We start from the raw sequence: 15,696 nt of genomic DNA, 5'->3' as shown, positions 1-15,696 counted from the left end.
CAGCAGCAAAGGATGAGGAGTTACCTGGTTTGTCTCAATGGATTAACATGTAAAGACTCCTGCCTTTTTTTAATTTTTTTTTTTTTTTTTTACCAGTTTTGTATAGTTTTCTAGGCTGGACCATTGAAGTGATTATTTATTATTATATGAGCTTTGAAAGGAAATGTCATTTGAAATGCCATCTGGGAACCTGTGGTTTGCAAATTCAGGAATGATCAAATCATGTGCTTGGCAAAGCCATCAGTTTCTCACAGCTTCTAAGATCAATTTGACCCCTGTGTTTTTCATATTATGAAATAATGAAAAGTAATTATGACCCAGAGTTAAATGAACACAGGAATGATCTCTAGAAAAGAATTTTAAATTCCACAAAGGACAGTTCTGAATTTCTTTAATAAAACCTCATTACTAAAATGGGTAAGTGCCTTAGAAAGGAGAGTGTCATCTGTAAAACTGTCTTAACATTCAGTGAAATCTCAAAAACCAAGATAAGATATCTATCTGATTAGAAAATTTTTCTGAAATATCTGATAATATATTTTAATATTTGGTTTAAACATTGTATTTATTGAGTCCATACTGCATACTAAAAGCTTTGGCTGTCTTATGGGATTTGATTTTCATAACATATATATGAGGTAGATACAATTAACGTGATTTTTCTTGTTACACATGAGGAATCATGCCTTGAGAAGATAAGTTATTTTTGAACATTAAGGGAAGCCAGATATTAAAAACAAGTACTCTGGCTCCAGAGCCTATTAGTTATTGCACTGAACCATGTTTCTGAACCATATGGAGTCATCACTGTCCTTAGCTTTCTATTCCCATGATGATGAAGATATCAGTAATAACTACAGCTTATGGAACATGGTCAACGTCTTGTGTTAGGTACTCTTTCTATACTTCTTATTTAACTTTCACATGATGACTGTTCTATGGGTATATTTGTTTTATCTTATAGGTTCGAAAACAGAGTTGGAGAAAGGTTAGGAAACTATCAAAAACACAGTTAGGCAGCAGAGCTGCTATTTGAACCTAATGCCCAACCAAGCTTTTATTCCAGAAGTTATATCACATCTTGAGAACATAAAAATAAGAGCAAAAACAATCACTCACATCCCAATAGGACACAGAGATAGGTAGCGGGATAACGGTGCAGGAATAAAAGTGCTATGATGGAATTATTTGCAGAGCATTAGAGAAGCACTAACTAGGATGAAAAGGAGACTAAATCGATTTCCATAGAAATCTGATACCAGAGTTGCACCTTACCATTAAGTAGAAATTCACCAGTTATGCAAGGCAGCAAAGACTATTCAAGATACTTTCTCAGAGGCATGAAACACCTGGCACTTTGAAAATATTTCAAGCATATGGTGAAATGCCTATACTCATAGCATTGTGGTCAGTGTTTACAATATTCCCAGGACACTCAGTTTCTCTGTATCAGTAGCCCAAGTTAAGACATCGAATTACAGTCTAGAAACTTACTTGATAAAACTGAATCAATTTCATGGAGTTACATTTTTTGAAAGGGTAACAATCCTACCACTAAATGTACTTGCAATTTTTAAGATGCCTTTTGTTTATTTTGTGCAAGCCATTGTGCAAGGAGGTTTTCATTTTTATCTTATTAAATCCTCTTAACCTTTTCACAAAATTAAGGTAATGTTATAGTCATTGTAAAATTGGGGAGATATCTACAGATCCAGACTCACCTCATTCCCTTTCACCTACTGTGTAGCACAGGCACTACTTGGTGCCATAACTTCCTGTGTGTATCCTTAGAACCACAAGGACCATCATGGCTTCATTTGCACGTTCCTGTTCCAGGGCATTAGTGTAGTCACACCTTGTGCCATGGAGACAAAAATAAAGTGAGCCTCGATGTATCACTTGAATAAGACTTCCTTGTCTCCTTTTCTCTTATCAGTCTTTGAAAAATGATGAGAAATCTGCCAAAACTGATGTTCAGAAGCTTCTAGAAATAGGTCAGAAACAAAGGTAAGACTGTGCTTCCCTTTTATTTTCTCCGTTCCTTTTTTTCCATAGTGTCAAACTGCATTCAGAAACTTCACAAAAATCAGTTCATTCTAAATGCATCATTTTTATGTATCTTACACGTGAATGTATGAGAATCTTGTTCAAGTGCAGATTCTTACACAGTAAATCTAGGGTGGGACTTGAGAGTTTGCATTACTAACAAGTTCTTGGTGATGGTGATGCTAAGGCTACTTGCCTGCAGATCACAGTTTCAGTGTTTCAGGATCTGTAGTCTTTTTCTCTATTATCTTAATAAGATGGATCCATCAATAAGTCTGCCCATCAGTAGACAGATCCAATAACACTGACCTCAGTGGGCCATTTTCAATAGTATCAAAACTCAATCATGGTGATAATGGCGGGGGAGGTAAGGAATGGGGTAATCTTAGTAATAATATAAGTACAATTAGAACATGTGATTAGTGGTGGTTTGTTTATTTTTGAAGGAAGTGTATTGTGAAATAGATTTCTATGCAGCATAGAAGCTATATGATTTGAAATTGCTTTTGAAAGGAAAAGGAAAGGTATTTGAAGGTAGAAACAAGCTAGTATTTATTATACATTTACTACAGGCTTTGCTAGATGCTTTATATACCATGTTTCCCCGAAATTAAGACCTAGCTGGACCACCAGCTCTAATGCGTCCTTTGGAGCAAACAGCAATATAAGACCCGGTGTTATGCTATGTTATGTCATGTTATGTTATGTTATGTTATGTTATGTTATGTTATGTTATGTTATATTATGTTATAAAGACCCGGTCTTATATTATAGTAAAATAAGACTGGGTCTTATATTAATTTTTGCTCCAAATGACGTGTTAGAGTTGATGGTATGGCTAGGTCTTAATTTCAGGGAAACACAGTATATTTTCTTGTTCCACCCTTGCAATTCCCTTATAAAACAGATATTGTTATCCCCACTTAACAGATAGGAAATTGTTCCTCAAAGTACTTAAATAAATTGCTGAGAGTTGTATTAATTGGAATTTGCTATGCTGTGTCTTACCTAATTGCCATACCCTTTCACATTAGTTTACTTACCACAAAGTGAGAAGTTGTTAAAAAATTTACACACACGTCCTTTCTCACCATTTTGCATCTTTTCCGCTGACCTTGCCTCTTGACTAAGAAACCTCTCATTGGCATATACTTGGATTGAGTTGATGGCATGTTAAAAATATCTAAGCCAGTGTCCTATATTAACTGTTTTTATTATTAAAATGAAATTATTATTTCTTGAACATAAAATTCTTTTCCAACCCAGTATTAAAAAGAGCTTCTGTGAAATATTGTTCTCACATTGTGGTATTTCCATCCAAGAAACTGTAGTGTTGGTGTAGCCTATATGAATATACACATATACTTGCAGAAATGTAATTATTCATTTTTTAAAAATTTTATGCAGTCTCTTTAAAAAGGTATCACCCTTCACATTTTACATAGAATGGCATTTGATGCCTCAAGTCTACTCTTGGAAAGGCAACAAAACTAGACAAAGCAATGCCAGTAAAATAACTATATATGTTAGGAATATTTTCTTCCAGAAAAAAAGCAAACGAAAAAACCTGCTAATTGTTATTATTGAAAAATAATTTAGTGGGTTTAAGTCATATGTGTATATATATATATATATATATATATATATATATATATATATATAAAACTCTTTTACCACATTAAAAAGTGAAGTACTTGTCTGAGCATGTTTCCAAAAATATATACTTTTTAATTGTTTTATTGATTTGAAGTTAGTCACCTCTTAAAGCACCTGTGCTCAATATTACACAGCTATTTGCGGTTCATTGAGTTAGTGTCAAAGAATTATAATCAGCATTTTCAACAGAAATAACTCATCAAAATAGACCATGAAACACTGAAAATGATTACTTTTTATAGAACATCCCGTGATGGGAGAGAATAATAAACAAAAATACCAAAAGGAGAAGTGACCTCTGCACGATGCATGTGCAACACTACTAAGAAGGTTGCAGTGACCAAAGAAGACTGAGTGAGTCAGGGAAGATCAGAAAATAAAGCAGTATACATAAACTGGGACGGGAGAGAAAAACTTTTAAAGATTGGAAGGAACCTATTTTAGGTAACTCCATAGGAGAATGGTATAAATTTTAGGGCTATTATTCTGCAAACATTGTTCAGGGTAAAAAGAAAGATATAGACCAGGTGGTGTAAAGATGGCTTACAATAGAGGGTGGGGGATCCCATGGAGTGAAAGAGTAACAATGCCTGCCTTTCCTCATTGCAGGAGAGACACACATAAGGAGCCGGGCTTAGCATGATATTAACTAAAAGACCATTCCTTTAGTTTCCTTGTATTGTCATGGATTATCTTTGGCTGTTTCTGCATGACACAGAAAATACCCAGGCAAACCAGGAAAATACATGGTTAGATTTATTAAGAATTTCTTAATCATCATCTACACATTTATTACATATACAGACGATCAGAGGATGGACAAAGTCTTTCAATCAAAGGATTAAATGGAACAGATAGTTTGGTATTGTGATTTCAAAGTTTTATCCAAAATTAGAAACCTTGTTTAAAATGCACAGCTTGAATGATATACACAAATTCAGAATGTAAAACTCAATAGGTAAATTCTAATATCAGGTAATTTCTCAAAAGGACATGACATTTTGTGTATTAGTTTTTGTCATTTTCTTAGAGATTATAAAAATCATAGTTATCTGAATGTAAAGATGGCTGTGTTTTTCATTTCCAAAATAAGAGATATCAATAAAGAGTAAAAGAGAAAAATATGACCTTAGAATACAAAAAGAAACAATAATAACTGATTGTAAATTTAGGAATATTGTTTGAGTCTGAAAGAGTGTGCTATATTGTAGATGCTACTGGGCTAATACACCCAGTTCTCAATAAGTCCTGGTCCTCTAGGAGCCTTGCCACTTGGCCCTTATCTGGAGAAGTGGTCCCTAGAAGTCCTGCTTTTCTGTGACTCTGATATCACTGGCCACAGTTAATTGGCTCAGGGAAGGCCACTGAAACAACACTACATACGTCTATTAGAATTTTCCTCTTGGAATTATAACCAAGAGGCAACTAACCAGTCTTTCTGTGTAGTTGGGACTAGACTATAAGTAAGTAAGCTCAGAGGATAGTAAGTGTCCATGGCAATCATGTGGAGAGAGCAGAGAATGCCTTTCTGCCAAGAGAGACAGAAAAAGGAGTGTGTGTGTGTGTGTGTGTGTGTGTGTGTGTGTGTGTGTGTGTGTGTGTATGTTTTCGTATGTGTATGCGAGAGAGAGAGCACGCGAGCACACTGTGTTGACTTTTGAGTGTTACATTGTCAGGAGTATTAAGACAGCCTAGATAGTATTCATAGAGAAATTTGCAGGTTGATGGAGTTTTAAACTTACTATGGGAGGAGTGAGAGAGTATAACCACATCATTGCGACTCTGGGGGATAGAAGTGCCTGGAAGACTATCTTGAGAAAAAGGTAATAAAACATTTGTTCTATATGGTGGTTGGTGGTCAGAATACTGGAAGGCAATTTGGGGCTCTGTATACTGAGAGATTTTACAATATAACATTCTCTAAATATGAAAAGAATGATTGGGGTAGTGGTAAGTTCTCTAGGTAGTTATTGTAGTACAAGCCTGAAACCACTTGGAAAAAAAAACAATGCCTTCCAGTAGAGTGATTTGGGTGTGTGTGTGTGTTTTCATGTTTATAATTTGGGATGGAAGATGTGTGAAACAGCTGCCCTTTAAAATCCCTGTAACCATGATGCTTCATGCTAAAATGTACTTAACAGCTGAACAACCTGTCACAGGTGTCACTGGAACCATCTGTTCTTTAGAATTAAGCTCAGTTCAGTACCAAACAGGGCCCTAGAGAAGCTAGATGTAGTTTGGACAAATTGTAGTTGATGGAGGGGGGTATTACATAAGCAAGACAAGATTCATCTCTCATAGGAGTATAACTTAGCAAGTTTGTGAGGCAGAAATTTGGGGCCACATGCAGAAAAGGAGATGGAGAGATTTGGAAGATTCAAAGGGCCCACTTTACCATCCTGTCTCGTAGCTTTTCTTATACAGTGAAGATGTGCAGAATTCTCTACCTTCCTCAGTTTTTGTTAACAGCTTTTACAGTTTATTTTTGTCTTTCTCCCTACATTACCTACAGATGTCAGTAGGTGGGAATTTTTTAATATACACATGTGCTCATTTTTATAAGATTTATAATACTTTATAATTTAATTAAAATATGGATGTATCATCATTTAAAAAATAAACATTTAAAATCCAAAAATAATATTAAATGATAATTATTATAACATTTTACTATATGATTTTTTTATCAGTTGGCAATCTAATTCTTGAATTGTGTTTTTGTTCAGTACTCGTTGAAAAGTTGAGGATTAGGGATAGCATGTAGATCCTTTTTCCTTTCCTCTCTCTCTGTGAAGAGAGGTGTTATAATAACTTCTTTAGAGTTTGAGCAAAAGCATGTTATACACTTCACCCAAGCAAGCATAAATCATCTAACATCCAAAGAGGCTGTAATTACTTTATAACTTTCAATTGTATTGTATTTTGATTTGGCAAAGTCCAAATTGATTTCAGCAATCATACGGACTCTCACTGATATTCCTGAAATGGAAATTGGGACCTAAGAGTTTCTAGAGTACAAAATCTGGGGGTTTCAGTAGCTTCCATTGGATGAAAGAACACTTTGTGTTTATGCAGGATGTGGTGGGTCAAAGAAATGAACTTAAGGACCTAGAGTGGTGCTGGTGATTGTGACTACAATCTCATATTTATTAAGTGATTATTTTCTAGGCATGATGCTAAGCATTTTGCTTGCATTATGTCATTGAAACATCACTACAAACCTATGAGGTAGTGCTATCATTGTGCCCATTTTATAGATTAAAACAATCAGTCTGAGAGAGTGCTATCCTATTCCCTAGTCTCTATATTGTGGTTCTAGAGGTAGTCTTTTGGCACTAAATTGGGAATTTTAAAATAGTGTGGGTACTGATAAGACTAGAGAAGTTTCTGTTTAGTGGTTGCTGTTACTTTGAAGGAGTTCATTCCTCTGGCCAGAATTAACACACATGTGCACACACTCACTGCTGCACTAACTTTTATCTGATATCTGGACTTTTTGATATGATGGCTTAGGTGATAACACTAAGTTTCAGGAAGATGATATGATTTGTCATAAATGAGTAAATTCAAAACCCTTGAAAACAATACATATTTATGGAAATATTTGTATTTTTAACAAGTGGACAGGGTCCATGTGTATTTGTGAGCTTGAGATAAAATGTGTATATATGAGCAGATGAGTATTTCTTTTATTACCCCTAATAAATGGGGGTATTTCTGCCCTCAAGGCAGAAATAAGTTTCCTTTCTCTTCTTAAAACGTCTCAGGCTTTATGAAGGATGTCTAAAACACAATGCTTTTGAATTAATCAATTAGGAGCATCCGAAGGGAACGGTAATTTTATCCTATCAGCAGTCTATGGGTAACTTTTTCCTAGCCAGCATGTTCACACCCTCGCATGCTGTCACTAAAATTAGCTTTTCAACTCTAATTATTCCACTGATTTGATTTGACACATTATGCAGCTCACAGATGATTCACACCATGGGATTCTCATAAGACACAATAGCAAGGCAATTTCCTTTAAATACAGCTTGCTTTTAGTACTTGCATGGGAGAGAAAACCGTTTATTACCAGAATCCTGACATACACCCAGTATGCTTAACTGTGTCTCTATTCAATTCTACTTATCTGTTTCCCAAATGTACATAGACAACAAAACCTTCTTTCATCATGTCCATAGGAAATAACACAATTATATTATGTCTCCCTTTTGCTCTCTATTTTCTACTAGAGAACAAATGAAGTCTCTCCAGGAGGCCCTGCAAAATCAACTTAAAGAGACATCTGAGAAAGCAGAAAAACAACAGGCTACTGTAAGTGTATTTCTTTTTTGCGTTTGTCGCTTTGGGGCTGGGAAGTTATGTTATTTATTATATTTTTGTCTTCAAAAATCACCACGGAACAAACACATCTGTAAAAAATAAAAATGAAAATACAATGAAGAAACTGCAGTTACCAAGATCATAAGCATTCATTCCCCAAAAAATGTTTTTGTTATGTTTGATTCTGAAGGGTCTTCTAATTCCCAACCTTCATTTCAGGATAAAAAGATGAGGGCAAGAGTGTGGCAAGAGTATTTAGTGTCAGGCCTCACATGCATGACTCTTGAGTTGTGGGGTGTATGTGACCTTGAACTAAATTAAGCTGCACAGATTCCTAATCCACACGATGCATTCACTACACAGGAACCTGTGAGGTCACACCGACTGCCTCCTCAGTCACCTCCACAGGTGATTCTGATGCACCACAAAGTTTAAGAATCAAAATTCTCTCCAGATTTTTCTCTTTCAAACGATGTTCTCTTGATTCCCACGTTTCAGTTTTTATCACTAATCCTCACCGTAGGCTGCAGGGATGGTGATCTTGATAGCAATGCTGAAAATTAGATTTGTACCTTATTCTCCAGACGCACCTTTTGTACCACATGGGGATTGGACCTTTTACTTTGTTTCTAGAACCCGAAACTGTTCTAAATTACAGTATATTGATAGAAAATTGAGGTATGGTAAGTCTAACAGATCAGGAAACTGCTATGGAAACGATATTTTATTTGTCACAGTTCTCAAGAGGAGTAGCATGCTGTGTGACAAAGACCACACAAGAAGCCCTGGGCTGGCCATGAGGCAGAGGCTGGCAGAGGAACTGTGGACATGAGCCTTTCCTGTGGTTTCTATGGGAAGGAGTGGGTGAGGCAGGGTCAGGAGTCTTAAGGTTGGTCAGTTTAAATGATTTCAGTCGGCTCTGGGGCATAGAGACCACCCCTAGGTGTCTGATACCTGGCCCCAGGGTGAATAGGGCAGGCACACAGTGGCCTGGAGTAGAAGAACATGAAACAAGGGGTGGCTGGGGCTGCGGGCTCTGTGTTTTTAAGTCTGTATTTGAAAAACATAACACCAGAAGGAGGACCCATTTGGCGGGGTGGTTGGGGAGGGTGCAGCAACAGGGAAGGCAGGAGGTTAAGGTAGGATGACTCAAGCATAGTATTGGGTTGTCCATAGCAATGCTTGTCCACACATATATGTGTAGGATAGATGTTAAAGCATAGAGTTTGCAAGAGCTAGAAACACGATCAATACAGTCACCATCAAGATCAACAACCTGGGATCCCAACCCCTCTAAGAACTGTCAGCCTGCCTTTCATTTGCAAGGCTTCCTTGATAACCTGGATGAGGGTGTGGAGTTTTGCTTCTGAAACTCAGCCGTGTCGTCTGGGACACCTGCTTCCTGCAGACAGTATTTCTAATAATGATTGCGGATGTTCCTAGGCACAGAATTGTTTCTTGTGAATGGATTTATTATTACCTGTGCTGTCCTCTTATGAGGACAAGCGTGTTGGTTCCTCTCTGCTGTGCCATGGCAACACTCACTCCTCACCTGCAATGTATCCCGATGTCTGGCTCTCTGGACACCCAATGTTACACAAAAGCACAGACACACGTTCAGCATCAGCGTGCCGATCTCTGTCCTCAGCACCGGATCCAGACTACTAGGTGCTCCTATTTCTGTCTTGTCCGATTCCACGTAACCTGGATTTCTTCATAGCCTGGTCACAAATGATGACAGTTAGAGCAAAATGTGGTCACCCAGACTGTTATCTCAGAGCCTCACAATAAATTACACACTTTGTTTTTTTTTACTGAAAATGAATAACTCACAGAAGGTTAAGTTTTTCGCTTGTGTGTATGCACCTAATAGTTGGAGGAGCCAAAGCATGAACCCGTGATAATTCCAATAGGTTATACAAACTGTGTCGGAGATCCAAAAAGAAAAATGCTGTAACTTTTGAAAGAGCACGGCTAAATTGAGAGCATCTCAGTATGGGAAATATCATGGAGGAAGGAGGCCCCACTGGACGAGTGGCCCTCGTCCTCATCTCAGCATGCTTGCTGTGCCTTTCTTAAGGCTTAACATCGAATCTTGAGGGAGGGTTTCCCTTTCCCATCCCAAAATACTCTGCTAAATCAAAAACTCCCTAAGTGGATTCATAACCTAGTATGGACTCCGGAATAAGGTTCTTCTGGTTTTAAATTCCCAGTGGGCCATCTACTAGCTCTGTGAAGTTGAGCAAGCTCTTTAACTTCTGCAGGTTTCCTTATTTGCAGAATTTTGATGATGATTCAAATTAAAATAACATATACACTTTCGCTAAAATCATATCTAGCATATAATATATAGTAAACATTAAGCTAATATTATTTTTCTTCCCACTCTCCTTGTTTTTTTTCAATTTCATCTCCACTGCTTCTTAGCTGAGTGAATATAATAAGAAAGTTATTTTGTATCTCTGAGACTCTCTTATTGTAAAAAGCATGTCAGTGCTACTTAGGTAACAGTTTATTTGGTGATTATATGAGCTAATGCATGCAAAGTGTTGAACAGAGTATATAATCAATTTAAACGACTTCGAAATTGTATCAAAGTCTTACAAGACTGTCCCCCACCCCCAACTTCGATGCCAGTCACAAGCCCAGGTTGTTACCTGTGCTTCTGACCTACCAGCTACAGATTGGAGGTTCTAATAAACATCTCCTTCAATTAATTTGCTAGATTGGCTCACAGAACTCAGGAAAGCATTTTACTTACTAGATTACCTGTTTACTATAAAAGGACATAAATCAGTAACAGCAGAATGGAAGAGATGCATAGGGCAAGTACGGGAAAGGGCATGGAACTTCCGTGATCTCAAGTTCATCCCTCTCCCTGAGTCTGCAGGTGTTCACCAGTCCTGAGCTGTCTGAACCCCTTCCTTTGGGATTTCACAGAGGCTTTATTCCTTAGGCACGATTGATTAAATTATTGGCCATTGACAATTAATTCAACCTCCAGCCCCTCTCCGTTCCCCACAGGTCAGGGGAATGTGACTAAAAGTTCCAATCCTATAATCACATGGTTGGCAACCCACTCCCATCCTTAGGTGCGGTAGAAAAGTACTTAGGAGATTCCAAGGGCTTTAGGAGCTGAGATCCAGGAACTAAGGATAAATATATATATATATATTTTTTTTTTCTTATAAATCACAATATTCATAGTTATCATCATCGTCATCACTATTACTGGTTCATCTTTATAACCATTTAAGCCCTTTGATATCTATCAATGACAAAGTAATAATTATCAGGAATGAGAAAAGAATTAGTACCTGATAAAAGGAAGATTAAAATAATATATTATTATATCTCATTGTCCATAATTTAGGAGAATATTTGTCCTTAATTCTATTTATATTGCTCTTCAAAATAATTTTGTTATGCAATGAGTTGCCAATAACTGCTTTTGAAAGCTGACTTTAAATTGTTTGAGAGTGACCTGGAGTTGCCAGGAAATTAGAAACCCTTTCTTTGTGGAAATCAGACATTTTACCTATTAGTGATCAAGGTTAAACATGGCTTCATTCTCACTGTTATTATTATAGTAACTAGTATTGAGGTGACCTTTTTACTATTGGCTTGCATTTTCTTAACTGCAGACTGACTTTTCTTCTTTACATTTACTAGTGTTGCCATTTAAAAATAATTTTAAAACCAGATAGGTTTATATAGATATATAAAGAGATATATGTACATATATGGGTATATTGGTGTGTGTGACTGTGTGTGTGTCTGTGTGTCTGTAGAAAGACAGAAAAAGAGACGGAGATAGAGGGGAGAAAATCAGAATATATTTCAGCTCAGGATTCTCTTTTGTCATTATACTTTTTAAGAATATTAAAATATTAAAAAAGAAAAATTGGTACATAATGTGTAATCCTTCAATTAGAAATGAGTATCTTGGTATAACTAGGTGATGTGAAGTAATACCAGGAAGTGTACCTCACTCCTCTCTTGAGGTTAACAAATGTATACATCCATTCAACCATCTAATGACAACATTAGAAAAGGTATATATTATTGTAGCGGCAGTTCATGGTACAAAAAAAAGTCCAAACAAAAAACTGAAAAGGAAGTTTTACTGGAGTTGGCCTGACATGTAAATGAGAAGGGACTGTCTTGGTCTTTTGTCTTTGCCATGAGAAGATATAAGAAGAGATGAAAGATAGACAGTACATTTCAGACAGCTTTAAAGTCAGAACCCTTTTTCTCCCATGGGAGCTTCTCCTTATGTGGTTGCAGTTCCCTTTAGAGAATTATCCACTGTGACATTTTGGAACCGAGGCTGATAAAAACTTTATATCATCTATGATAACAACACTCTAGATCTTTTATTCATACTCCAGGGAAAGGTATATCAGAACTGATAAATAGACTAGTCATCTTTTCTTATACGGATGAATGCCCATTCTTTCACCAAATATTGGACAATTTAATGAGAAATTTCTGAAACACTCCACAGAACAGACCACTCATCTCTTGAGCTCCCTTCCTGACTTCCACAGACTTAGGGCCCTTGCATGTGGGATCCTCCCATATGCGATTACAGTAACACATGCATACCTGTTGTTACTGTATCATTTGACCATGATTGTCTCTTTTTGCATTCCTCTAGGAGAAAAAAAGGAAAGTAGATGCAGTTTTATAAATCAGCTGTTAAAAGCAAGATTGTTTGACAATAGTTTATCTCATAACACACAAACACACACACACATAAAACTGATGTTAAAAAAACAGGAACGCAGTCATCATTAACATTGGTCTTCAAATAGTTTACATGTTAGTAGCTTATAATAATGTATTCAAAAAATAAGCACACCCAAACAATCAAATGGGTTTACTTGAGAGTCACTTTCCTACAGAACTCCTTAAATAAATTGTATATTCAGATGTTTTGCAAGATTTTTATGAGTAGGAGATAAAATTATCCTTCAACTTTCTTTTTTCCCTACCTGTCTTCTACACCTACTAGAATAGTGTATTATAGAAATGTATTTTAATGACAGTCAATACATATGCACATACACACATATAAGTATCCTTCTTATGTTTGATATGCTCTTGTAATTTTTACTCTAATCTATTTATTTAATGGTGGCCTTGACTTCCTACATTTTTATATTCAAAATGTATGTAGAATGGCCGGGTTTGATAATATGATTTTATCCGAGGCTTATTGCTTATACACCCATTTACAAATACTTATTAGCCTCTTACTAAGAACTAAACATCTTAGCATAAACCATCTTTTTTTTCACCCATCATCATCATGAGAAGCACTTATTAAATACATATTTCGTGAATTATTCTCCAGACAATAAACTGATGACATTGCTAACTCCCTCCCCCAAATCAACCCTAGCGAAACTATAGAAATTAGGGGTAAATATGCACTGAAGAATAGACAAAAACAAGGGGAAAAAAAATAAAAGGAAAAAGAAATCATGAGTAACTCCTGGGTAGACAGGTGATTCACAGGAATGCGGGACTGTGTTGAGCAGGAGCTGTTGCTGTGGGCGGGGGCACAGGGCAGCAGTAGGATGCAGGAGATGGCAGGCTGAAGGGCATCTATAAATTCTGCTGTCCTGCGTCTCACCACTCTTCCTTCGGAGCATCGCCTCCCTGTCCTTCATCCTGGAAGTCAGTAGCAACAACTCAGGTATCTATGTGGTCATGGTGACATCAGTGCTGCCTGTAGCTCCGCTGAAGGAGGAAGCTGAAGGGATCAGAAGTGGTGGTGTTCTTACCACTCCCCCCACTTTGGTGCTGTGGTTCTGAGGTTCTCTGCCCAAGATCTTTCCTTTTCTCATGAAGACAGCTGCCTCTTTTTTTTTTTTTTTTTTTGGCCCTTTTCTTATACACATTACCACCTAGAGTAGCTAATAACCCAAAGAGAAAATAAGCTAAGAAGCTAAAATAACGTGATGTATGAGATATGAGATATGGAGCTATGAAAAAGAAAAATAAAAACACACATTAGACCACATGTGCACTCTGAAACAGAATTATTGAAATTCATGAACTAAGAATTTATGCTATACATCTGAAATACACCCTAGGAGATAAGGGAGGTATTGACAATGCACAGAAAAAACAAGAAACCATAAAAAAAGCTAGTTGGAAATATTAAGTATATGAGATCTGACAATTGAGTTCGTGAACTCATCCTAGAAAAAGTGCTAAATACCTCATTGCTGAATATCACTATGGCCACCTTCGAAGTACTCCCCTTAGGAAGCTATGCACTGATGCCAACAGCTAGCCCACCCTTCAAAGCAATTTTGGAATTCTTTTTCTGTAATGGCCATCAGAGCTGTCGTATTACACTTGATGCCCTGAATGTCATCAAAATATCAAAATGTCTTTCTTTCAATACTTATTAGCCTCTTACTAAGAACTAAACATCTTAGCATAAACCATCTTTTTTTTCACCCATCATCATCATGAGAAGCACTTATTAAATACATATTTGGTGAATTATTCTCCAGACAATAAACTGATGACATTGCTAACTCCGTCCCCCAAATCAACCCTAGAGAAACTATAGAAATTAGGGGTAAATATGCACTGAAGAATAGACAAAAACAAGGGGAAAAAAATAAAAGGAAAAAGAAATCATGAGTAACTCCTGGGTAGACAGGTGATTCACAGGAATGCGGGACTGTGTTGAGCAGGAGCTGTTGCTGTGGGCGGGGGCACAGGGCAGCAGTAGGATGCAGGAGATGGCAGGCTGAAGGGCATCTATAAATTCTGCTTCAGGTAAATTTTATCTTCAGGTAAAAAAAAAGAAGTGAGTGGGGACCAGATCAAGCGAGTAGGGATGGTGTTCCAATACAGTTATCGGTTTACTGGCTAAAAACTCCCTCATAGACAGCGCCTTGTGAGCTGCTGCATTGTCATGCTGCAAGAGCCATGAATTGTTGCTGAAAAGTTCAGGTCACCTAACTTTTTCACACAGCCTTTGTAGCACTTTCAAATAGTAAACTTGGTTAAGTGTTTGTCCAGCTTGTACAAATTCATAATGAGTAATCGCTCTGATAGCAGAAAAGGTTAGCAACATCATTGCAACAAGTTCGCAAACTTTACTGACAGACCTCATGTATACAAATTCAATAGTATATTAGCAAATTTATCATCATGATCCGTAAGTATGAACATCTCTGAGATAATCACATCGCCAGCATATTTTGTATCGTTGCAGGGGTCCTCTAGGACTATGTTGTCCAATACGTAACTAATAGATATGTGAGACTATTGAGCATTAAAAAATGGCTAGTCCAAACCGAGATGTGCTGTAAGTGTAAAAGACACAGTGGTTTTTAAAGACTTTTTGCAAAAGAATAACATCAATTATGTCATTAATAGTCTATTTTATGTCAAATTGATAATATTTTGAATACATTAAATAAAATATGTTAGTAAAATTAGTTTCACCTGTGTCCTTTTACATTTTAAAATGTGACTACCAAATATTGAAAGTTGAAGAAATTAAAAGTTTCATACAGTTAGTTTTTATCATAGTGAACTCTTGAGTATGAAATCCCAAATTGTAGCTGTGGTGGTATATTGACTTTTTTCAAAGTACTCAGACAGATAATGGTGCTATGTTTATGCAAATACAGT

At 36.7% G+C, this 15,696-nt stretch overlaps 1 protein-coding gene across 3 annotated transcripts in view; it reads left to right on the top strand.

Moving 5' to 3' along the window:
* LUZP2 (leucine zipper protein 2) overlaps positions 1-15,696 on the top strand; it is a 428,283-nt gene that overhangs the window by 200,950 nt on the left and 211,637 nt on the right. For all 3 annotated transcript variants that reach the window (XM_033120638.1, XM_033120637.1, XM_033120636.1), the window contains exons 3-4: positions 1,937-2,007; positions 7,938-8,019. In XM_033120638.1, coding sequence (XP_032976529.1) covers positions 7,945-8,019 — 75 coding nt within the window. In that variant the 5' untranslated portion in view covers positions 1,937-2,007; positions 7,938-7,944. The remainder of the gene's footprint in view (positions 1-1,936; positions 2,008-7,937; positions 8,020-15,696) is intronic.

The sequence above is a fragment of the Rhinolophus ferrumequinum genome, chromosome 11 (genome assembly GCF_004115265.2).
Source record: "Rhinolophus ferrumequinum isolate MPI-CBG mRhiFer1 chromosome 11, mRhiFer1_v1.p, whole genome shotgun sequence".
Taxonomy (NCBI): Eukaryota; Metazoa; Chordata; class Mammalia; order Chiroptera; family Rhinolophidae; genus Rhinolophus; species Rhinolophus ferrumequinum.
Note: the sequence above shows the minus strand (reverse complement) of the source record. Positions and strands in the feature narration are given on the sequence as shown.